The sequence below is a fragment of the Varroa jacobsoni genome, unplaced genomic scaffold, assembly GCF_002532875.2.
Source record: "Varroa jacobsoni isolate VJ856 unplaced genomic scaffold, vjacob_1.0 scaffold_875, whole genome shotgun sequence".
NCBI classification, from domain to species: Eukaryota; Metazoa; Arthropoda; class Arachnida; order Mesostigmata; family Varroidae; genus Varroa; species Varroa jacobsoni.
In genome coordinates this window covers 23362-49073 of record NW_019213777.1, presented here as the reverse complement: position 1 = coordinate 49073, position 25712 = coordinate 23362, and the positions used below count along the sequence as shown (strand labels likewise).

The 25712-nt window shown below is 40.6% G+C and overlaps 1 protein-coding gene across 1 annotated transcript in view; it reads right to left on the bottom strand.

Annotated features, from left to right (window-relative positions):
* The window catches only part of Stacl (SH3 and cysteine-rich domain-containing protein), a gene marked incomplete at its 5' end in the record, with an annotated part of 68556 nt that overhangs the window by 28862 nt on the left and 13982 nt on the right, over positions 1 to 25712 (bottom strand). Inside the window, 5 exon segments of the mRNA XM_086970120.1 lie at positions 881 to 1170; positions 5192 to 5409; positions 7909 to 8155; positions 12853 to 13013; positions 23199 to 23447. Coding sequence (XP_086826246.1) covers positions 881 to 1170; positions 5192 to 5409; positions 7909 to 8155; positions 12853 to 13013; positions 23199 to 23447 — 1165 coding nt within the window.

The window sequence follows — 25712 nt, the reverse complement described above, 5'->3', positions numbered from 1 at the left end:
ATTAAGATTTTAAAAAAATCAATCGGGAAATTAAGCTGGTTTTTGTGTTAAGTCAGATTTATCGTCAGGTGGTTTGGCGTTCCATTTAGCCGCAGAGCAGAATTCAGGATGGGTAGTAATAAACTTGATATATATATATGACGTGGGGAGAAAACAGAATTCCTGAATATATTTAATGGACCACCGTTACGATACAAAATAGACCTCGACAGGTTTCCGTCTTGGAGAAATACAGTGAACCTCTACTTAAAGGATTAAATGTGTTAGATAATATTTGAAGAAGAGAAAGCTAGCAAATAAGGTAATACGGAATGGAAATTCGATAATACTGTACGCGGCAATCAAAGTACAAAACCAACATTTACAAATAGGTTACATTAACATTAACAAATAGGTTTATAAAGAAGCTCTTTTTTTGAAGAAGAAGATTTTTGCAGAATACTCTAGAATGGAAATTGCGTAAACTAGCGTATACCCTACTTAATATACGCCTTTTAGTTAATAATTGACCAATTTAACTTTCGGTAATAATGATTATGTTACTCGAAAAAAATGCCGCCATGCATACAGGGATATGGTATCGACTGCCATTCTACACTTTTGGCTCTTCTAAATGCCCCATATCTCTAACGGTTGCGAAGAGTATAAGTTGGTAGTACGACAGGATTTCACAACGATTTGACTTTAAGCATATCTTTGTAGCCGCTAAGTTAAAATGTCTATCATAATATATGCATAGCGAAAAGACTTGATTATTCGCTATTAAATTGGGGTCAACATAATAGCCCTAATAATAATAGCCCCTATTGATATATATATATATATATGAGTGGCCATGAGCTAGTTTGTAAATATTAGATTCATTATGGGTTCAACTCACTCTCGTCTTCATTATCAACGGGGACGGCGATCCTGCTCTCGATTTCTGATGTACTTCTTTGACGCCTGAGTAGCCTCGGTTTCGGCTGACAGCGAGGTACCTTGTCTTGGCACTCCGCATGCACGTTAATCTTACACAGCTTGCACTTGAGGCCCTGCCGTACGTGGCCCCGTAAAATCTCCCTGCAGACGTCACACGCAGCCACCTTCTTGTATGTATACTCCTGCAATATATGTTGTCCGCTTTCAAAGGGTGTCATTTTTGCCTTCTTATCGTTTCCGCTCTCAAGCCTGCAAACAAAGCAATTGATTTTCATACAGTGATTTATATATACATCTAGATAAATCGGAACGAAAAAGACATTGTGACAATAAATGCATTTCCGGTTCCAGTTGCATGTCGGTATATAATGTCCTGCAGCCGAGCCTCGTCGTTGTACTAACGGTGAGATAAACGAGCAGCTACAGAATGCAGAACCCAATATGCCGATTCACGGAAAATTTGTAACAAACTAAAGAGGAAGTATCACTTGGATTCGATGGAAGCAACAGTGATTACAAAATTAGTTGTACAATGGGCGGCACAGACTCGTCTTGTTAGTCAGCAAACGCTCAAATCTCTCGAAAGGTACTTTAATCGTATTAAGGCAATATAAGAAACTTTTGACGACATCATCTAAACAACATAGGCTCCAAAGGGTAAATCAGAGCATGAATACCGCTACGCTGTTGTTTAATATGGGAAAAAAAAACTAGAGAAGTGTATTCATTTGGCACCAACAGTGTAAGTTACTTGTATTGTCTGCGCAGTAAGCGGTATTCGGCTTGCTTCAATGTCCGCAGAGACTATACGAGCTTACTTCTTCTTTAATAAGAGGAAAATAAGAACGCGGGCTCTGTACAGTCATGCAGCAGCCACTTACACGGTTCTTAAAGGAACTCGGCTGACGCGCTTGCGAAAGTTGAGCAAAGTTACAATTTCGCAATGAAACGTCTAAAGGGAAGCCGCTAGATACACCGACCACTTATACAGGTTATGGATGCTATTTCGGTGATCTACGAAATTTCAAGAAGAACTGACAGCAAGGCGATGACATCCTGCCCGGTAGAATGGCCAAGTGAAACGGGTTCAGGAAATTTATTGTTCCAAGAAATGCATTTGTTCTTTCTCCCATCGGTGGGGATATAATACTCTTCGCCATATCGGCTAATTTCTAATCGTCGCCAATCAGTCTATTACATATTAGGCGTTTATTGCGATGAAATACTCTCACTAAGTCCCGTCTGAGAAAACTCAGGAAAAGAACCTTTATTAGTATATATGTCAGACTTTTGAGGTATGCCAAAGTTCAAACTGACTCAAATGATAGACAGCACTATTGTGACAAGAATCTTAAAAAGCGAGAATCGACATCTTTTTCTTTCAATATTTTTGCTGCCTTTAATGTTGACTCTACATATAGACTATTCGATACAAAACCTAGCGGCCACCAGCTGCGTGTGGAGGAAAGTGCCCAATAACGTAACATGCGTTTTTATCATGCACAATGTAGAAACAGTTATATATGGAACTTTTGTTGCTACATGATACGTCTGATTTTCACTACGAACCCAGCTCGCTGTATTTCATAAAACAAAAATGCAAAATTACCTTGCGAGGGCTCTGCGAAGACTGAGTCGGGGTTCAAATAAAGTGCCGCAGATACACATGGTAAAGATGTTAGAATACAACAGTTTGGGTTTTCTCCGACAACGGGATCACACTGGCCACTTATTATTACGAAAAAGCAAAAAGGCCTAGGTTGTCGTTCTGGGCGACACCTTTTTTCTGAGAGACTGTCTTCTCACGAGTCTTTGTTGCCGATGACAATACGACTTTCTAAAGGTATGGCCTCCAAAAGGCGCATGAACGTTCTACGACTACATACAGCAGGCACCAAGCAGATCCTTTTGAGTGCCTTAATATTCATGACGACAATGCGAAGAAGTTGATTTTTGATTGAATGTACCTCATTCGCATAAACTAATGAAGAACAAATAGCATCCATCAAGTTATCCGCCGGGAGGTAATGCACGAAGAGCGAATGAGCTAGTCAGTAAATCGTAGCCTTATTCATTTTTGATGGATTTTTTGAATTCATGGTTGAGAGTTTTGAGTAAAAGGGAACACTCCGAGATTATCAATTGCAGAATTGAGCGGTCCAGAGAAACAACCGCATATAATTGCGATAGGGAATAATGTTTTTTGGAAGAAGGAAAAACAGAAAAGAGCGGGAGATAAGTGGAAGGGTACCCGGGCCAGATCAGGTACGAGATGGGCTCGACTTCGACGCGCCCTGTGATCATAAGATTTTTTTCGGTATTTTTTTTCTCGCCTCTCACATCTCCTTTCCACTTTCTTTCGAACGCGCACTTCTTTGTCTTTTCTTGGTAATAGGAGTGGTCGTACCAGGTCGAGTCGAAATGCGGTAATTGTGCCTGAGTGATCTCGTTGTGTGTCTCCCTGCCTTCTGTCCCTATTGCTTTTTCCACAAACGCTTACTAGGCAACTTCCGCAAGGTTGCAGTCTGTTTTCAGATCTCGCGTTGATGCAGAAGAGTATGGTAAAGAAGGTCGTGTTGTTCATGTCAGATCACAATTCCTGAGTTAAAAGAGTGCGGGACAAGAAAAATAGCAAGCGTACTAGTTGCAAATTCAAAACCACCGACACGATGCCGTTGGCGGTCTGTGTTAGGATCAGATTCATATAAACGAGCGGATACGTTAAGAATAGAGGTTAAGGGAATGAAAAGCACAGCGATCTAGAGATCGCAGGGAGGCTCACGCATACGAGCTATTCGTTGTGGTGGCGTGCCCGTGGCGGCGACCCAAGACAATAATGAGTGGCAACTAGCCTCCACTCATTTTCCGTTGAAAGCAGCAATGGGTCGCAGCGGTCCTCCGGAGCCCTTTCTGTTTTCCCTTCTCGTCAAGCTTTTCATTCGCTCGTTTTCCGATCCAACCAAGGCTGGAGTCGGTTTATGTTAACCTGGCAAACGACTGTTCTCTGCTTTACCCCATCATATGGGAGTCTCAAACAGACGAGAAACAAACATGAGAGAGAAAAGAAACAGCGATCGCACCATGCCTCTATGTGGAAGTACCCAAGAGCACCCCAGCTCTCAAGACATCTTGCTACTGAGTCTGTGCAGAGTCAAGATAGAGGGTAGTTATATCATAGGAAAGCATGCTGAGCTGCTTTTGGCCCGACAGCGGCGGACGGGATTAGAAAGCACGCAAAAGGGTAAAACCCATCAGCCGAAGGTGACCATACAACCAGCTGAGAAGCAGAGGAAACTTCCCATCGCCACTAACAGCTTGCGGTCCTTTTTTACCTTCTAAGCCACGTGCGGTAGAAGGACATCGTTCGCAAGTTTACCACTACCTGGCTACCAGCCAAGGCATAAAAACTCAATAGCCAAAAACATAAGGCCAACAGAACAATAAAGAAGCAACTTTGGTCAAAAGTGAACTCGCGTGAAACAACGGCAGCAGCGACGCTAGCAGCGAAAACTAACGGCAGATCACAATAGAGCACGAATGAGCAGCGAAAGACACAGGGGTTTTCGATTTATATTCAGGTCATCGTTCGGCAACTTACGAAGCCTTCGCTAGCTTTTCTGAAAGGTTTACCAGCTGGGGTAGTGGAGACAGCTGCGTCTTAGTTCTCTGGATTGTAGCTCGTAGACAAGCGGGTGTCTGTGTTTGTGTATGTCTATAGTTTTATGGAGGCAAGTCTTCTATCGAATGCTCATTCCTTGTTTTTTCTACCTTGCCCCTTGGCTATTTTTGGAGACACTTTGCCTTCTGTATTTACAAGCGAAGTCAAGAGATTGCTGCCGCCAACGCATGCGGCACTGATAACGAATTTTACGTCTACCGAACACCTCACAGTATCGGTCATGTACTACTAACATGCACATTAATCCTGCCTTTTCTCCACAGTTTGAAAGTGCTAAGTTTACAGTACACAAACAGAGCAAGAAATAACCCAAACTATAGATGATGTCTAACTGCGGAAGCATTCATACTTCTACTTACAAACTCAGAATAGTATCGTTCTTTTCTGAGATGCAGTAATCCGAATCTAAATCCGTATATCCGGGGGCTAATATCTTCAGGAAAATTAATCTGATTATATTTATACATGTTAGGCATTTAGACAATTATTATGAACTAAACGTTTGCCATTCTCAATATTGTTATCATTCATGAACATGTAAGCCAGTGCACTGAAGCATAAGGCGTACATACACGTAATTGTAGTACTCACTTATCAGAGGCCCCACTATTTCCACCTGTCTTGAGGCTTCTGAAAGCTTTGAGCCACTTGTTTTTAATGGTGCCCCCGCTAGCGTTCTGCTGGAACGCAGCGGCGGCCGCCTGCAGCGTAGCTAACTGGCTGCCATATATACTACCACTTCCAGTATTCCCGGCGCTAGAAGACTTTGCACTTCCAACCCCACTGGCAACGCGTCCATCTCGAAAACTCTGAAATTATCGCATATAAGATAAAAAGATATATGTATCAAAACAGAATTTACAGATCCATAATATAGTGGGTACACGCCGATCTTCTATTTTTGCTAATAACATGATTAAGGTACATGTGCCTCGGTTCATTCGCGTATAGCTCCCTATGGAAAGCCCGATCAGTCAGCCCTAGTCGCTAATATAATTTCGCTTGAAAACCGAACGTCTACGTAATATTGCATTTATCTGCTAGTTGATGTACGGCGATCTCGTCTAACGTATCCAGTGTTTCACGTAATGACGGCTTTGCGTGTACCTTCTACCAATGTATCGTTGCTGTTCTTACGCTCGTTATTCTTAGTATGACTATTTTAGGCAAAATCATTTTTATGACACGTGTCAATGCAACGGGTTTTCGAACGGTCAAGGCCGGTTCCGCTGCTTTTAGCGCGTTCGACAGGGCGGGATTACTACGGACAGTAATGCTTACCTAAATACTAGATAGATTTCGGGTCAAAGGACTCGATTATTGATATTGCTGTTAAGGCCAAATTGCTATTAAAAGGTGGATATATGGTCATATGTGCGATGGAAATAATAATAGATGTTGTCAGCGCAGGTCGATGCTCGATGGCTCCACGCTAACAACAGTATCTTCGTATAATTACATATATTAGCAATGATAATACGAACTTCTAGTAACAGCTGCCAATTAAATGTAGTCTGACAAGTTTTTTGCTTTTTCCCCACCTACGGAAGAATCCTCAAAGTGCGAGTACACCCTTCTCCATCTATTATAAGTAACGTAATGTGAGTTGCTAGAACAATTGCAGCTAAGGGTGAGTATCAACTGCTAAAGGGTAGCACAATCTTATTATTTTTTTGTTTAGAAAAATACCAATTAAACAGAGGTCAGTATAGCTTTACTTGTTAACTGTAACAGAAAAACGCCGTTCTCGTCTCAAAAAAACATTTAATAAAAATCTTTTACAATAAATCCAGACGCACCTATTACAGTACCGTATCAGCGCCGGTCACAAATAGAGTAACAAATCGGCAAAATTAATATATATTGATATTTATGTAATATAATATTAATATATATTGACCCCGAGTCTCACATGAACAACAACCGAACTTAGCAATTCCATCATCAGATACTTTCAATGCGCATAAGGCTTTCTCCATTTATACATACATCGGTGTAAGTTCCACATAAAAATTTTCTTTGACTCGGCCTTTTCGGTTCCTGAACTCCGCGGAACATTAAGTGGAGTTTGAGATCAGAAATTAGAAGAAAGACGGGAAGAAAAGAAGGACGAGCTAGACGCCGAGATTGAGCCAGCGTGGAGGACGGCGGCAGCGGCAATAGTTCCGTATAAATATTGCTATGGCGCGTTCTGAGACACTTGTTCCCTCAGGCCAAACATACCGAACAAACGAACAGGACTTCACTAAACGCCCGTCCATCTCTCAACCTTCCCATCAAGCGTCACATACAGGCTGTGTGTGCACGTTTTTTTAAATTTATACATTTTGCTTAGTTATTTTCTATCGATCTATCTCACCTTAAGTGAACCTAAGTACCTGCAGGCATACAGCCGCTGCCCCTTCGGCATTTTCTTACAGCAGCTCTCGATCCTCCCATTTATCTTCGCTCTTCTTTTGCCCCTTTCTTCTTGAACATTAAGAAGCTTTTAGCTAATTATGAAATTGAATGCAGTGGCGTGTTGCGATATGTAACGCTGTCGGCTGCGGTGTCAGTGAAATACGGACTTTTCATTGTTAACTTGTTATAATATCGTCTGCCGCATTGCGCGTTCAAACAAACGTACTATGCTAGTAGACAGTATTAATATATGTGAAAATCGTGGTACGTAGAAAAAACACGTTAACAGCGAGATAGTAAAGTAGTGCTGTTTTTGATACGAGGGAGTACATGTCTTTATTTCCGCCGGGGAAACGTTTTCAAATTTGTTGAGAATAAATATTTTGACTGAACTTCGTGCGGGAACTACGTACAACTTAAGTTGTCCGACTAATTGATAAATTCGAGACGAAAGTTGTGGTCTGATTTAGTAATAGTAATGCAGTTCGAGTGAGAACAGAAGCACTGAGAAAAGACTATGAGATATGTGGGATTAGATAAAAGGACTAACATGTTTTAAAGCAACGTCCAGATGGTCTAATGAAGGTTGTTTCTGCTTTTGATTGTAGAGCTGATCATGTTCACGAATGCAGGCCGAAGTCTGATGTTCAAAACAACGAAACTGACAGGCGGCAAATCGGTAATTCCATTCACTAGATTATTGCAGATAACGAGTGACCTTTCGATCTCGGACTTCGTTATGAGTGTTGCTCTGTCGAACCTCCATATTGAGTCAGTTTACGTAGCCTGTATGTTCTCTACAAACCTATTTTTCCACTCAGCTGACAGTTTAGTAACTCCTATCAGAGTGCTTCTTCCTGATATCTTAATGATGTTCTTAGTCAAAGAGAAATATAGGGAATACTCACGTTGGCATCTTGTTGTTGCGGGTTTCGCAGCGTCGTTTGCCCCTGTGCGCTTGAGTGTTGGCTGGCCGCATTCTGCCCAGCCATCGTATAATCTAATGCAGGAAAACCGTCCAGCTTCCCACGGAAGAGCTCCAGCTGTGCCCTAACTGCAGCCTGGTGTATCTGGGCTACCTGTAGGTCGAACCTTTTCAGGCACATATCCTCTTGAAGCTCGTTCGCTTTATTGAACAGATTCGACTCGATGCTTCTGCACCATTTAATCGATAGAAGACAGTTGGCGATCGAGGACAACGCAGCAAAGATCGCAGATATAGGGTAGGACAGTGAACGAGAACGTAAAAAATACACACAAGATGAATTCTATTAGCATTATGAGCATGCGGCTATGCAAAGCGTTTGTGGCCCTTGGCCAACCTGAATGAGTATTGGTGTTTTTTTCGATAAGGCTACAAAACAATATCTTTCACTAGTAACACAGCAGTTTTTAGTTTGGAATTCTGCAATAAAATTAACGGTATATATAATGCAATACCGCTTCGGGAACGCTGATTTTCCCATCAGTAATTATTTTAAAACGTAAATAAGACACCTAGCTATGTATACCGAATGTAAGCGCCATCGTTAAGGGTTGTTTCAAGCGTCTGGTTTACGCTCCAACGATAAGTGAGTAAATATGTAATCCCATCTTTATAATTCGCTAAATTTAAGCGATGTAAGTGAATCTTGAGGCCTCTCAGAATCCTGGTTACGCTTTATAGATTGAACCGAAATTACTAAGAAACATCGGCAAATATACATTCGTGGTCGTGTTTCATCATAGACTGTTCTTGCAGGCTTCAGGTTTTTATAACATATTTATAGAGAAAAAGAATAATAGGGTAATTATCAGAGCTACTGCACATTCGAGCTAGCAAAAGAAAAGGCTCTATGGGAAGCGGTCACGATTTTTCTATTAACGGTGTATAGATTACATGAAATACTTTAAAAATTTACGACAAGATAAGCAATATGGCCCCTCTACTCAAGTATTGGTCATCGTTGTACAAAATAATCGAAAGGCTTCACCGATCAAGGCACTGCCAAAAGTAAAAAATAAATAGTTGAATTGAAACTGCAAAAAATCCATTGAATAAACATTCGTTGAGTGTAAGTTGAATGCTTATTATATACATTTACTTGCCGTTTAGTACATCCGACACCAAGGTAAGCGACTAAACCCAATACCGACGATACTATAACGCGTATGTATTGATATTTTTGCCTATATCTCACGCTCTCTCAGGTGATTTTTAACAATGTAGTGTTTTTTTTTCGTATATATATTAAGTTAAAAAGGCCCCCATAAGTACATCCCTAATTTTCCTTCTCGGTTACAAAAATCTAACTTGAACGCTTTCAACGCATTTGATCTAGCCCTAATAGTTTACACACGCCAAGGTCCTCTTTTCAGCTACACTTTAGATTTTGTATGTTTGTCCTAGACCTATCGCTCGAGTCACATCAAATATCATTAGCGGCATCAGTGTGGCTCCTGCCCGATTCGCAGATCTGCGTGTGTGTTGAAAAAGCAGTCTTTCTATCTCCCAGCCATACGTGAGTAAACGCTGTCTAGCAACAAACAACATTGCAGATTTAACGTGGCTGGAAAAAGTAGCAAGTAGCCCTGCGCTCTATCGCTGCTGACGTTGCGCTCGTTGGCTTCTAATGTGGGTCTGAGCTTCGGGACTTTTCTGCTAGCGAGAAACCGAAACGGAAAAAGGCTACGCGACTATACAGGGGAAAGTCGAAGAGACAGCAAATGAGAGCGCCAGTGAAACGTGGGAGAAAAAACAACATACACCGTGGGTCAACGGTGGAGGCACCCAATAAGAATTGGGTCAGTCCAAGAAGCTGGCAAGCACAAGCGCAGCGAGCCACGCCAGCTACTTTGCGCGTTATTTCAAATGAGGATGTGACCAGCTCCCAACGAAAACGTGTGTATCGATGGGTGGTAAAATAATCCTAATAAAGGGCTCTAAGGTCGATCAGCTACTGCAAACGCGGCGATGATAGATCATTCTCAGACATAATTCGATACTGTTCGATTAGAGCACGGCAAATTGCAAACAAAGCAATGAAATAAGGAACAAAATTGGCGAGAGAAGAAGGAAGAAAAAACGATAAACTTACATCTGATAGTTTAGCTGGATGCACGGGTTTCGCACATCAGATGGAGCTTTTTAATGTGGTCACGCTTATGTATTTTGAAAGATAGACGGATCGCAGGCACCATTGCCCCTGCCGCGGATGAAATAACGGTTAGGGCACGTAGCTGCCACCGAATGTTCGCTTGGCATTTGATGATGCCCCAAGAAAGGCAGCTGGACAATCAATCAATCAATCACGTCGGTCATCAAGTTGCCTTCGCCGAAATCGCATTCCGCCAAGAAAATGGAAATTGTACAATTATAACGCTTGTGGAGTTGTTTTATCTACCTCAGGTCGTATCTACAGCTTAGGTACATTGTGTTGGGTCAAATGATAGCCTGTACAGGTCGTGTATAATATCCATTGTTACAGGAACAGACCAGCACTATATGGCAGTATTCGTTAGTGACGAATGCGTTAAAAGGGTTCGACATCAGAAAGACTTGGAGTCTTCTTCTTTACTGCCAGTTTTATAGATGTCTAGCCGCATTGCGTAATGTGTTATTTAATCGATGGGCATTTTATCATCCTGTATTGCCATAGGCACGTTGAATGGGCGCAAATGGGCACTCAAGAAGCTTTTAGCGTACAATCATCCGGCAAAATGTTCGATTTGAAATGTGATGAAGCTCAAATGATACGACGATCATTGTTGTTGACTGTAAGGAACAAGCGTTTTCATCTTCGGTTTCCACTGATGCGTTCAAAAAGCACTCACGTAGCAGTTTTTTTTAATAGATGCATACATTATTTTTAGAGCAGTTAGATAGTAAGTCTACATTATAGCAGCGATATGAAAAGGAACAACATTAGCAACGTAACGGGCCAACTGGAAGCTTTCTTCACAAACGCTTGCTAACTTCTCAAGCGTTTCCAGTCGCACGTTTTTTTACGCGCTGTACAATTCACTGAAGATTAGATCTTTTGCATTGTGACGCTCGCAGATCTGAGAAGTTGCTCATTCAAATTGAGAAGGTCTGTGCTTGCGTGAGGGCGTGTTTCCTTCGAATAAATAGAGCAAGATGGCGGTCATGCAAGTATGATATCTGTTTGACCTCTTGTATATCTATATAAGCAAGCTAGTTCGCCTGGCAACAGGCAATCAATCATATTCTTATGGCTGGTAGTAAAAGCTTGAGAAGTCGACTAATCAAACAACGCGACTCGACGCCAACTGGGGACGTCCTCGTTACGAGAGGTTCATTTTCCCAGTGTTGGTTCCAATATGAACCCAATTGAAATCTTGAAGCATATTACCTATTAGCACAACTGTACACGCTCTCTGACCATTATGACTGAAACCGATTACGACGAAGATTGACTCGCAGAGAGAACTGACGTTATAGTCTGACAGGCCGTAACTGATCGTCACGTTTACCGCAAACTCAGCACTCGCAAGAAGTATCATTGTGAATATTACGAGTTGAAAAATTACGTAATGTTAATTCTATATCCATAGTCCGTGCCATATGCAGGCAGAAACGTGTCCAAACAGTCGTTACTAGGTGATTCATAGGAACCGGTGCACTTCTATAAATGTTTATGCAATATTCAAATATATAACCTGTTAAGTGATGGCTGAATACACTAAAAAAAATTCGTTAGTCGGGCTACTGTGGTACGTACTATATCAATCCCGAATAGAACTTTTTGCTTTATTTATTTTTATTTAGTATATATATATATATATATATATTTAGAAAGACAACTGTTACGGGTGGCCAATACTTATGAGTCCTTCGCATAATTACAAAGTAATAATTATGCATATGCTCTTCAGAATTGACGGTTAGGTCGATGTGTTATAACTCCCATGTCAGCGCCTCCGATGAGGCGATCTACAGTTTTGTGGCCGTAATCCGTTGTTCGTGCCTCTTATGTATATTGCCAGGTACCATTTGAGTTTTAGTGCCCGGCGATCCGATCGGTTGACATGCAATCCGGGATGCGCTATACTGTGTCTGTAAATGTGTGCCTTCTTCAAGCCTAAGTATTTTGGCTTTGAAAGTTGCAACGCCGCATTAAAAGCTCACAGAGTCTGTATAGCCCTGAATACGACGATCTTCGATAAATCTCTAAAAACGATGCCGAAAATGCCCTTTAATGGGCTATTAGCTATGTAGATCATACATCGGTAATAGGAAGCCCACTCGCACTTTAGTACTCAGCCAGAATAATGGCAAGGAATCTTGTCGGATTTAAATATATAATGAAATAGTATTGTCTCATAAAAGAAGTGTGCTGGTTATAAATCTTTTTGGTATAGCGATTGTCATAGATCGCCTCTGCCACTAAATGCTTCTATATCATACTAGAAAGCTTTTACTGTTTTGAGAAATGATAAAAGATAGACAATCTCGATAAACAAAAGTAGCTCGGCTCACCCCAATCACATAAACGCTAACCTCCCAGAAAAATAGTGACCTGGGTATAAAAACGTGGACGTTGTCATCGGGAAAGCCATGTTTTACAGCTCTGGGGTAGTATCTAGGTTACCTTTAGTGGTCGTTATGGCAAGCACAGTGAGCATGTGAAGAGTATGCTGGAAAGTGATGGTTAAGACCATGATATATATACTCACAGCCAGTGAATGTCATTCCAATGAGGGGCTCAACGTGGGGTTGTCAATGGCTAACAAAGTGGCCTACAAGAGAGCTTCGTGTGTTGGTGCTAGAACATGCCATACAGGATACTCTATCTATCGATGAAGACAATGAGTCAATTGAATAAAAAGATTTACCGTTCATTATCGCTAACCTTTGTTGCAATCTTGATAATGAGTCCAGCGCCTCCTGCAGTTGGCGGACCTGCACATCTAGCGTGTGCAGGTCGTTCCGAAGAGCCTCCGCGCGGGCGGGCAATTGAAGTTGTGCCAATCTGTCCACGATCACCTGATCTCCCAGCGTGTGGTACGAGTCCTTTAGGCCAATGGAAAAAAGCTTATTGTTATTCATACAGCTAAAACTAGGTTGGTTATTATTATTATATGTGTCTATTCTAAAAATTGTATTAAAAATGTACTACAAGTTAGATTTTTCTTTTTTTGATGAAAAGCTAACCTTCAAACGTACAAAAAAACCAGTCAGCTTTCTTTGATGATTTAAATTACATTTCTGTTTTCACGCAGCACATATTATATTTTCTCGTGTTAAACATGATCGATGTTGTCTCGCGTCAAATTCCATTTGTATTTTTGAGAACAGAACGCCTTAAGGGTAATGATATTATTTTCAAGGGCACATACATTATTTCGTGCAACTTGGACATAAGCCGAGATGAACCATTTGATTCATGTAGTACAATCAAGGACCATGTATCCACTATTGGACTTGCAGCCCATTCGGTTTATCTTTACCACTCCTACTTGACGGTCGCATCACTTGCGGACTTGTCTGTATTTGTATACCTTTTTGCGCAAGGGTAGTGTAGGTAATCTGTTTACATTTGCTCCTATTTTTTGACCCTTTCGTTCATTAACGAGGACCCATGCAATACATTTACATCCGGTTTGCAACGCGTTTCGATAACCGTAAATGCAGTGAACGTACCAAATGCGCTTGCTTGATGAGCACGCTTTCATGCATCTCTGAGGAATAGAATTTTGTTACCACCATTTAGCTAAAAAAGAAAGCAGAATTTAGGAGTCGCTATACCCGGACAGAGTAAACCGCAAGTGCTCTATATGTTTTACTTGTTTATATAAACTAAGGTCGTATTTGGTCGATTCTTCCAGTATATATAGTCGCTGGGAACTCTCACTGGTGGAACAAGCTTTTAGATATATCTATTTATAGAGGAAGAGAGCGAGAGGCCTACCGCAAAAGTAAGAACGACGACTACCGCTCCAACTAGCACGCTACCGTCCTCTAAGTTATAGAATGAAGACAAAAAATGCGTTTACAACCATAAGTATTAATAGATAAAATATACATAGATACACCCACGCATTGGCCTCTGTCTTCAGGGTCCTCTTTGCGCCTTTGGTTTGTTTGGCTATCGACTGCATTCGTTATAGGTGTACACATTCGCTTTGCCCGCATATACTCAGACAAACGCCCTGCAACAGCATGGAGTTTTGCATTGGTTGCCCCAAGTAGAGCGGACAGTGCGCCCACACTGTGGAGTGTCCGCGACACAGTATTCAGGAAAAACAAATGTAAGGGCCCAGCCGTAATGCAGAAGTGGGCCGACTAAACGACTTGCCGATTGCTTGTCCGCCAGCGAACCGGGAGGTATTAAGATAGGACACACACAAGAAATCGTCAAAATGAGACTTTTTTGAAACGCCTACGAAAAATGTCAGTGAAACTGAGCAAAACTTTAAAACACTAGTGGCCTTTTTTTGCAAGAGCTACGACTATCGAATTCGTTGTACCTTTCTAGCATGTCATATTAGCTTCGATGCCCAAACAGGGTATACCGATGGAAGAAGCAGAAGACAGATCTGTCTGTTGAGATCGATGACGGCGCGCGTTATAAGATTTTTAAATCAGCCACACGTCATACATTTCATGAAAACTCCGTCTTCCGGTTGATAACCTCAGTCGAACAACTTGCCGATAAATTGTCTCGCTCTTCCACAACTCTTCAACTCTCAAGCCCAGCATGACTGGCCACCTCTCATCGAATAAGTGAATTCGTAGATGTTATCTACTATGCTGTTTTTGAATATGTGACATACAAATTCAATTAAGTTGAACTTTTAAGTATATCACCGTGAGACGAAGTCGAACAGAGACTTCAAGTGAATAAAAGCTTTTCTCTACATATTGCTTGTTGAAGTAGATGGGTCGCATTCCGACGAAAGATGGGTCGAATCTGTCTGCCTGCAAGGAATCGTTGTTGATCTTTCGATATATTTGCTCTAAGCATATTCTGTCGACAGGCTGTTGCCTATTAGCGTACCTGTTGAAGTCGGTACTGATGATATAAAAACCCATTTTCATGCTTAACATTATAAAAATATTTGTAAACTTTGAAATAGTAATTTTTTCCGTACATAATTACAGTATCGAATGTCAGGGTTTAGATATTAATAGACTATAAACTAGAATATAAATAGAGAAATATGTTACCCTATATTATATATAAAAACCGAACTCGCCTTAGAGGGCTTTCTTTGAGAAAGATGACCACGATCTGCAACGTAGGAACTACTGCAGCTCTACTATTCGGAGCAGGTAATCATTTTCCTATGAGTGAGTCATTTTTTTCTTTTTTTCTTACTCTAAAAGCTTTTTTTCTTTTATCGAAATTGTTTATGCTCCATTTGTTGTCTGATCGGAAGCCCTAATCTTGAAAACTATAGAACAAAACAGGATTGAATGCCATTGTAGAAGGCTCAAAATAGGTACCAACATAAAATAGTTGCAAGAAAAAGTATTGGTATTTACGGCGATATTCTGCTCATATCAGTTCCAGAAAATTTGGAATCAGTAGGATGAAAGTGTCGTTAGAAAAAAGATATACGTAAATTCTAAGCATTTTAGTCTAATTGCTTTAAAACTATCACTAAGGCCCGAATTAGTATCGTCACAGATGATGGCCATGAAAAAGCATACTGAAAACTATTTAAATTATAATTAAGTATGAATAAAAAACTTGTTTTCTTAAAGAACAAATTCCGTGAACTGAGTAATGCGCTCGTGGACTATGTTGTTTTCCACCGAAGAACCAGGTGCGTAATAACGTGATATGTGAGTGTGAAATTAACGGTACTTAACGTGTCGCCTTTAATTGATATGTACAACGCGTTATTACGATGCTATATTACGGACGCATTTTCGATACGTATTTAGTGAAATAGATTTATTTGAAATAGACGTTTGAAGCGACGTGAAGTAGAGGGAGCCGCTGTGACAAGCAGAACTGGGTTCCGCCTGGGCTTCCGGTTCGATAAAAGCACATACTGCAGCTCCCAACTAGTGAACAGGCGTCCAACAAGTTAACTGCCTTCAACTATAACTAACTTCAACTGACTCGATCTCTAATTCAGTCAGATCATCTACTGATGTAAATATGAATACGCGTGTGAAACGTCTAAAAACAATAGGGTTTGACGGCACCGGTTCTATACATTACCAAGTCGGACTAAAAAGTCTAATAGGTCCTTAGCAGTGATTCAACCTTAGCAGCAAAATCTGCTGTCTTTGTTTCAATACGGTCGTCTCCTACTGCTGCGGTCTGGTGTAATAGCAGTTTGCCATTCTTCAAACAAAAGTTCAGTATAACTTTAGTGCTGCATTGGGGGGCGTTTCTTTTTAGCACAAGTTAACAAGCGCTTTAGGTAAAATAATGTAAACTACTTTGTTTAATTATTGTTTCCGGCAGCATTCCCGGGTTATGTCTACCAAATGCCGTCTAAAGCGAAACATCGTGTATTAAGGCCTTGAACTATGTGAACCAGTATCTATATCATTGTTATAAAACGGATATCATGCTACGTCATCGCCTACGTATTTCAGCCTCCGCTAAGGCTTTGCTTGCTTGGGTCATTCGGTGCGAAATAAAGGTATTATTTAGAGGAAATTATTACTACACTTAGTTATTAATAGCCACGACAGATTATAGTACTTCACAATAGGCAAACGGTCGTTGGCCCCTTCATTTCTTCTAAAAGCTCCTCTCTACGGAAGTGAAAGCTCTAATTGTTGTCAACCAGATCCACGACATCGAAAGGGACTTAACCTGACTTGCCCTGCGTTGGTTTCTTTTGTCCGATTCTTTTTACTTCTCTATATATAACTCAACGTCAAGCAGAACGGGTGACCGCCACGGGCGTCATAGTCTTCCATATTTTACCTCTCCCTCTGGCCCTGTCTTCCTAGCGTCCTGGTTCCCTGGATCCTCAGTCCTTTGAAACGCTCTTTGGCCGTTTCGGAATCATGCATCGCGTCGCGTTGTCTACCTTGTATCCTGAGCGGCCGAATCGATATCGGTTGCCGGGTCGCGCGTTACACATTCATCGTCCCTTGCGAGGCACTGGATGTTGCATCAGTACTGGTACCACCTCTAGTGCCATTTCTAGGCGATTTCTTCTGCTAGCTGCGCAAAGAAGTGTTAGCTACTGGCGACGTCAGAGCAAATTAGCTAGAAAAAAAGCGTGGTTCACTTACATCTTCAGAACTGCTTTGTAAAATTTGTCGTATAACGCGAAGTCGAGGAAGACAATATTTTCCAACGTAAGGCTCGCCATATCGGCGATTAACATTTATGCTAAATCCTTCAATAGACACAGGCTAATATTTTGGGTCACCACCGTATATGAAAGGGAGTCTTTCACATTTAAGCAACTTGTGGCTGAAATAATTGTTCCGTTTTCAGGACTATAGCTTTACTCAGCTTTCATGTATTCATCACAACTATATAAGTTGAATTTCTTATCATACTGTCGTTGGAGAGTAACGCTATACAATATAGTTGCCTTAATAAACCAATATAATTTCACCAGTCGTAGTATATAAGCGGCAAAGTAAACGACCTTCATTGACAATCGTTTTTCTTTTGTGCCATCCATGTGTAAGCTTTTGCTATCAACGGGGTCCGATTCTAACGTCAAGATCGAAACGTAACTTTCGAGATCGAGAAAACTTACGAGGCTAGTTACTACAGAGCGCAACAAAGAATACCCGTTTAAAAATGAGCTTGTTACTTACAAATGATATTTCAAATTGAAGCATTATTTTCCAAAAATAAAAACGAAGGAAAATGCGAAACGAAAAAAAAAAAAAAAAGGAAACAAAAAAAAATCAGCTGCACATCACTGCTTTAAGAATCTTAGCGAGCATACTGAAGGTCTGGCTTAGAGCTAGCGAGGCTCCGGTGGGAATTCACGCAAGACTTCACATAAAAGCTTTATTGCCTCAAAAACTTCCCTTTCTACAACGTGTCTGGCAGAGGCAATAACAAAGAAAAAAGAGAACTCTTAACTGTACGTTTTTAACAGCGTTGCTATGCGTCTTAGCCGATCAGTCTACTTGCTAACTGATCCCTGGCTTATCAATACGCTGCGTAAAATTATCAATGAATTATTTGATCGGCATAACTTCGTCTGCTCTATCAGCACCGTTGGCAAAAGTCCCCTGAAGCGTTCCAGATGGCGCTGCAAACCACTGCCAAATCAGGCTATCATGCTCGGTTATATATATATATATATATATATATACATACGCCTGTTTCAAGCAAACAACTCTATTAGACATTTTACACATATTTTTATCAACTAATATTGCCGATACTTGGCGGCAAGCTATGAACGATACCAATATGATAATCTTCAAATGTTGAAATGTCCATACATCGCGTACCTACACGATAAATCGAGTCTACGAGATTTCGACAAATTACTGCGTATGTATGCCCGCAATACATTTTCTCTAAACTCTTATTTCTTTTTTATTTTATTCAACTGCTAAATCATCTCGCCCTAAATATTAGCATCGACATCAGTATCGCCAACACTCTGTACGCGGTAGTATGACGTTTATATGCAAACAGTTTCTGTAATGTTTTAATTTTTTTTGCAAGCCCATTTCATTATAGCATTGTTTATCTCCGCATCTCGCATCCGTATGTGTGCACTCGGATAAAAGTAGTGAGACTTTCACTCGTGCGTTTTGTCAGACGCTTATAAAGTCAATGACCATACCCTGTCTGGTCCCAGCCTCCAGGCCTGGTTGGGTTTTTTGTCGTCTCTCAGTGCCGCCACTCGTCAAATGTTCTACTACACTATGCGCTCCAAAGGTTAGTTCTGTGTTATGGATAGAAGAGTAGAACTAGTGCCCACAAATAGTAGCAATGGCAGTGTACTGCGTAATGTTCTGCATGTCTATTTACGTTGAGGGCAATTGCACATGAGGATAGAAGAATGAATTTCTACCGTTGTGGAATCAGCAGTAGCGTCACTAGATTATATGTTAATTAGGCTGTTGGAACAATGAAGGCCGTACTGTTATGGGATATCGGTTTACAGTACTGTTTTTTTTTATCTCGAGTGAAGTGCCCTCTTCTTTTTTGTTGACTTTATACGTTCTTGATGTTTGCGGAGTTCACGTCGGATCCGAGAGGCAATAAAGGGTTGTGCATTAAAAGTTGGCTATTGAACAGTTTATGCCTTGGAGTCATCGAAGCAACAACTCCTTGCAGTTAGGTGTGGGATCGAATTTTGGTAAAGATAAGGGGCTTGGTCGCATTCCCCTCCTGGAGAGCATTGAATGAGTACACATTTGTTGAATGTTTGCTTCTCTCGCTGTCGGTGGCCTTAAATGGACAAGATAGGCCAACGACGGCCAGTACGCGACGTTGTCGACACTTTTAATATAAACGTATCCTATGAACGAATGGAATGAGCCAAGTATGAAGAATGGCACGAAACTAAAATGCCGTGAAGTTCAGTACTTCAGTTTGAAAGGTAACTCAATATGAACAACTGGGAATGAATGGTGACTCTTGAGGAACTTCAAGATGAATAAGTTGGTATTTCACTGCCTTCTGCTTTCGGGAAGTCCTAAGGTTCAAGATCGATTGTTTGTTTAGTTTGTTTTCAACATTTTACGAAGTTCGATGGATTTATATGCACCGTAGATAGCATGGACACTGCACTGGTTTGCTGAATGGATAGTGACAGATGTTTATTTGCCCCTCGTGGTAATGACATAGTAATGAATTGTCTTTGTTTTGTCGAATAGAAAGGCCGCTCTTTGTGAACGGGTGAGACATATGGCATCTGCTAATCACAAAGCGTCACGATCGTGATCTCCATCAACGTCGTTTTCAGCCACATAACCTAAATATATGCAGCACTTAAAAGGTCTAAATAGCGCACAGTAAAACGACAGGCTAAATGAGAGAATATATAAAAATGTCTAAGAATATAGGAACATATTGTTTAGCGGGTTTCACACAGGAAGTTCGAAAGTCAAGATCACAGCTTAGATCAACGCACAAATCTGTAAATATAATTAATATTTTTATATTCAATACATATAAGTGTCGACCGTAATGTATGTAAAATTCGATAGGGTAGTTAAGAACGCCCGCACATCGGTTTAATTAAACATTAGTGGCGGCTAAGTTAGAGAAGCTGCTAAATGGTGTTTCAATGATGGCCTTTATCGGTATGTGTTGTTTCTACATTTACATAATTTGCCTTAGTGCTTTTTAGGTTTTAGCGTGAAATTTATCCTCTGAATCTCCAGTAAGGTTCGACTGTGCTATGGATGTAAAATTTCGACATGAAAATACCTACTTCTAAGCCTTAAGGCTGTTACATTCATTTTTGGACACTTTTGCTCCTTGCTTTTGCAAATGAACTTTTATTCCCATTTTTGCAAGCTTATTTATACGAGTTGATAATGATAACGAAGCTTAAACCAAATTTTTTTTGCTTCGAAGATTGAATCAATACGGGCTCGCCAGGCTATTGTAATGTTAATACCTTCGAGCGCCGTCAATATTCCGCAATATCCCTAAGTATATCCTACATAACAATAAGGACGCGACATTCGATCATTTAGCGCCTTGGCACCCGCATTTGAAATTACAAGGCGTTTAGTTTTACATTACATTTTCTCCACATATATAGTGCGTAGTTCCCTGGTAGAAACCTCTCATTGGCCTTGGCGACGCTACATAGGCCCACGGATTGATGAGGGCCGCAAATGGTATTTAAGTATTGTCCACGCACTTCGAGGTTATTCATTATACCATCTGACTGTTGCAAACCGAACAACGGATTCTTCATATAGAACCGATAAGGCCGACAAGAGCATCTTGTTAAACCTGGCGCAAAGGTCTTGTTCAGCCTATAATCAGAGACCTAGTTGGACTGTACGTGAACCTTAAAAATATTCAAGCTTGTCTGGTGACACACAAGTAGGAAATTCGCTTCAACTTTACTTAAATAATTTCGACGTCGTCCCTGTACGGAAATTTCGCTAAAGCGTAAATGACGGTAACATGGGTTTGAAATAAGAAGAGGTTTAAAGCCATTAACGACGTACTGACAAACAACGCTAGTTATAGGGTTTCTGAACTTTTTTGTGGGTCTATAGTACGCGTAGGGCCTTATGCCTATGCGTTTAGTATGTAGACGAATATACATTTAACAGATTTGCATTAAACGATGGTGCAAGATTGATAACCATAAAAAAAATAGATCTAATTATTTTGGCTTTGGATTATCGCGTAAACTAAATCTAAATACATCACTACGTGCTTAAATAAAGCGTTTCTTTCATCGCTCACACTAAGAAACACAGATGAAAATATTGATTACCGTTACAAAGCTCACTTTTACCTATCTTATTACTTTCTTCTTACTTTCATACTTATTACTTTCTAATTATCCTAACTAATTGGTAACAAATATGTACAAATTAAATATAAGCTACAATTAACATGTCATTTTATATCTTTGTTAGACAAGGCCGGGACCGGTTTACCTTCTTGGGGATTTGAGTCGCAAGCTTTCGTAGACGTAACTGCTTTGTCACTACTGTTTTTCGTTGTGGAACGTATGAGCAAAAAACCTGATCTATGACACAGCTTTTTTATGCGTACGTTTGAGCTTTACAAAGTAATTTAGGCACTTCTTTGCAATAAATAAAGTGCTTCGATTGCGTCATAAATTAAGAATTAATGGCTGCTCATTAAGTAAAGGCTTGCGTTGCGGGTAAGCACAAGGCACAACAAGCTGACATAATGATCGGGCCGTTGAGTACGAGTCGTTGAGAAGTCTTGCGCTTAAAAGACATATTGAGAATTTTCAGCGTAATCTAATTCCTGTATGCAGGAGTGGCTATGGGAGCAAAATAGGTAACCGTCAGAGACGAAGCAGCATAGACAGAATATCCTAAAGTGAATGGTCGTAGGCGAGCTAGCTTCAATCACTGGTGAAGAGCCACTTGTTCTCAGTTGATTGCCCTGCTCATTAATTGGTTTAAGGGAGTTTTCTCGAAATGGATAATCTAGACTACAGCATTTAGCTAACTTTTCGTCCTTCTCTTAAAAAAAGCAGCAAACACGCAGTCCTACTCTGCTCAAAGCCTAAATAGCTCTGCTTACGCTTGACGTACTCCAGTCTCTAGTGAGTGGGCAAATGAGTGAAGCCCTCTTCAGGGACACCCCAAAATAGACGTTTGCCGTCCTTCTTCTGACGTGTAGTTGTATATACTCGTTCTAGTAATCGCATCAGCCACAGGCCTCTACTTTCTGTGCAAGCGGCTGATAGACTAACTGCTTGTTAAATTCTGTTGTTACGTTCTGTTGCTGGAAACATCATCGGGTGCCAGAAAGAATTTATCAACTTTCGAAAGGGAAGCAGAAGACCGTAAGTAATCGGTCGTTAGGCCTGTGGTTCGAAATATTTCATGTCGTTTGCTTTTGTATGGCCCAAGATGAATGGAAGAGAAGCAGGGCCTCGACAATATAAACTCCAGGCAAACTTTAGGCATTTTTGTATCCCGAGATCTGGGCTGATAGAGGCGGACTATGGCCAAACTATTTACTGGACTTAAGGTATCGGCAAATATTGCACACGAGCATGAGCGGGTGCCATCCGAACTATTAAAATTGATCTAGTACACCCTAGGACCTCAAGACGAACAAAGCCTAAAACGCTGTCCCATACAGAAAGCAAGGGAACGAAATCCTTTACAGCCTACTATACAGTTCCTTCGGATCAAACATTTGTCACATGGCGCACACGTATTGAAATGCAGATAACAAAAGCCCTCTATAAAATATCATAATCAACTGCTGTTTTAAGGCAATCTATATGACCAAAGCCAAGGACTGCATTGTGAGCCTGATGTGTATATCATCTGGTGAAACCTACGCGCTATGCGTGTCATTCCTACACCTCATGTCTTTACGGATATTGCTTGTATGCGACATCTGAGTTATATCTATAAATGCACAGAAAATTTAATTGGTTGCTCAACTAACATCTCCGTAGAGGTTTAGTCGAGTCGACCGTAAACGAAAACGGAATGAGCGCTAAATTCCATCATCAACCGGAATAGCTACGTCCGGGCTAGGGTCAGTCGATGTAGTTCTACGTTACTATGTGTTCGAACCGCTACCTATGATATATCTGAACTTACAAGAGGCTGCGAAGGGTCGGTATCATGTAAATCCTTTGGCGTTTGGTATTGATGTCGGACATGTTGACCTGCACCTCGCTCGACACTAAGAGTGCGCACGAAATTCGCTAGATCCGCGCGTGAATTCACGTTGCGACACGCTGAGCCCACTACAGAATAGTGGTCCTGCTGCTCTTGAACTTTGCAGGCCAGAAGCTCTGTTGCCGATAGAATCGAACTCGAGATGGTGTTGCTCAAGTCGCAGTAAACCTGCAAACGATGCAATAAGGCACCAAAACGTAGAGCGTAAAAATATTACTACTATTATTGTAGATTTCGGTGTACACAAATAACGAAATAATAATGATGTACCTATATGCAATTGATCTTGTAGCGACGACATAACATTTTTGTATCTATTTTATGTAAGATCAGTTTTCAAAGAACCCACTTCTAGAAAATGAAGATTATTATATTAGAAAATGGATGATTGTGGTTACGAATAGCAGTTCTTTATCCTAAACGTTATCGTCGTATGTTCATTGCCACCAATCCCGTGTACATTGTTCTTGTACAAGTTGGTCTTTAGCTTGTTTCAGAGAGCACATGTACGTTTAGCAACGACTGCAGCATTTTATTAGACCTAGTATGTATTTTTAAACTGGAAAACGTGGACAGCGTAAGTAGAAACAGAGGAGCGTTGGCAGTAACTCCTCATAACATCTCAAAGGGCTGGTTGCGTGCACTGAAATTATTTCCATAGCCAAAACATATTCTGTGGCTGTAATCATCCATCACGGCCGCTGCTTCCAGGCTGTCGTATCACAATCAGAAAGGACTCATAGCTTCACAATTAGAAAGAATCTGTTCCGTATATTAGATGACACCGGCGGTCGCGAAAATGATTGATTAATCATAATAACAGGGATAGAGATCACAACTGATTTGGAGGAGACCTCCCTCGGGAAATCATTAGAAAGATATGAAATTTTTAGTTTCTAACTATCGTTGAAAACCAAGGAAATATTGTAGCCAACATTGTATCGGATTTTCTGCAAATCCTTTACTAGGTAAGCGGCTTTGGCAGAACATGCAAAGTAACTTGAATAAACAGAAGTCTTTTCGAAAATTATGAGCAAATCACATGTAGTGTTTTGTCCATCTTATAGATAGAAGTACACCGAAAATCAAAATTGTTTTATTTCGGTTGGTTCTGTTTGAGCGTTCGGTATAGAACGGTCGTACGCGTTACGAAATACCAGAGTTGCAAACATGAGTTAAAAGTACTCATAGGACAGTGTTATCGATACTTCAAAGAAAATCTTTGAAGACGCAATATTAACCTTCTGTACGGCTCGTAGCCTGAAGCTCAAATCGAGGCCTACCGTCCTACTGTGAACAAAAACTGCGCGTTGATCGACCTGTCTATAGTCAGCGCTTGGTTGTGGCGTATGCAATTAGATCACACACCTTATATCATAGTAATATAATTTTTAGCGAAGCTATAGGACCAGCGCAACGATATTTCGGCACATGTTTCAGCCTAGCGCATATAACGAATTTAATCGTTTTAAATGCACCTTTTTAATTACCCCAAATTTTGAGTCGATATTGCCGTTCGTACTTTAGCAATCCTCAACGGTGCTTTACATTTACAGCGAGTTTTACGTATGACGAACAAACAAAAAAAAATGTATATATAAATATATTATTTAAAAAAAAAAAGATTAAATATATACGAATGATATTCCGATATAGTGAAGTTACTAGAAAGCAAAAACAATAGGGGAAACAACCGCTGACTTCATATATTTTGCAGTTTTCATGTTTTCAAGCATATTTTTAGCACTTGTCTGGTTAGATTACATACACACTAAAAAACTATGCGAGCTCGAAGTATTCATAAAACAGCTCCACTGTTATGTAAGGTTGACGTAAAATTATGTGATATAGACCAACTTTGCAATTAAATAATGATAAAAATTCATCAAAGTTCTTGTAATAAGAGGTTAGGCCTTGCCTATCACTTAGATCTAATTACCATTTTGAAGGCCGTACGCTACTGCAATGCTAATTTCCTACAGTTATAAGTGTAGTCTTGCAATTTTTCTACTGGTCTTTTTTTGTCTATTGATTTATATTTAACATTTACATCAAAATGCACGGTATGTTGCGATACAAATGTAGATCGAAGCTCAAAAAGCTTTGTTGATCCTCGACCATTTACTTTGTTTTTGGATATGTAAGGGTTGTGTGAATGCACATGTGTGCCTCCGACGGCGTTGAGAGGTTTCGCCCTTCCATGTTCCATAGGTTTTTTCGAGATGAACTAAAGTCACACTTTGTTCTCTCAAGCTCATTTACCTTTTGCGTATGCCGTCGACATCGCCATCCAAAGACTACGAAAAAAAAAAAGTCTGATCCTATCCTTTCCTCGTGTTCGTATAGTCAAGCAACGTTTCTGTGTTGGTTTTGCTCTTCCTCTTCTATTCAACGAATCCGTGGAGTCTTCAAATCTCTTTCCCCCGCCTGGGA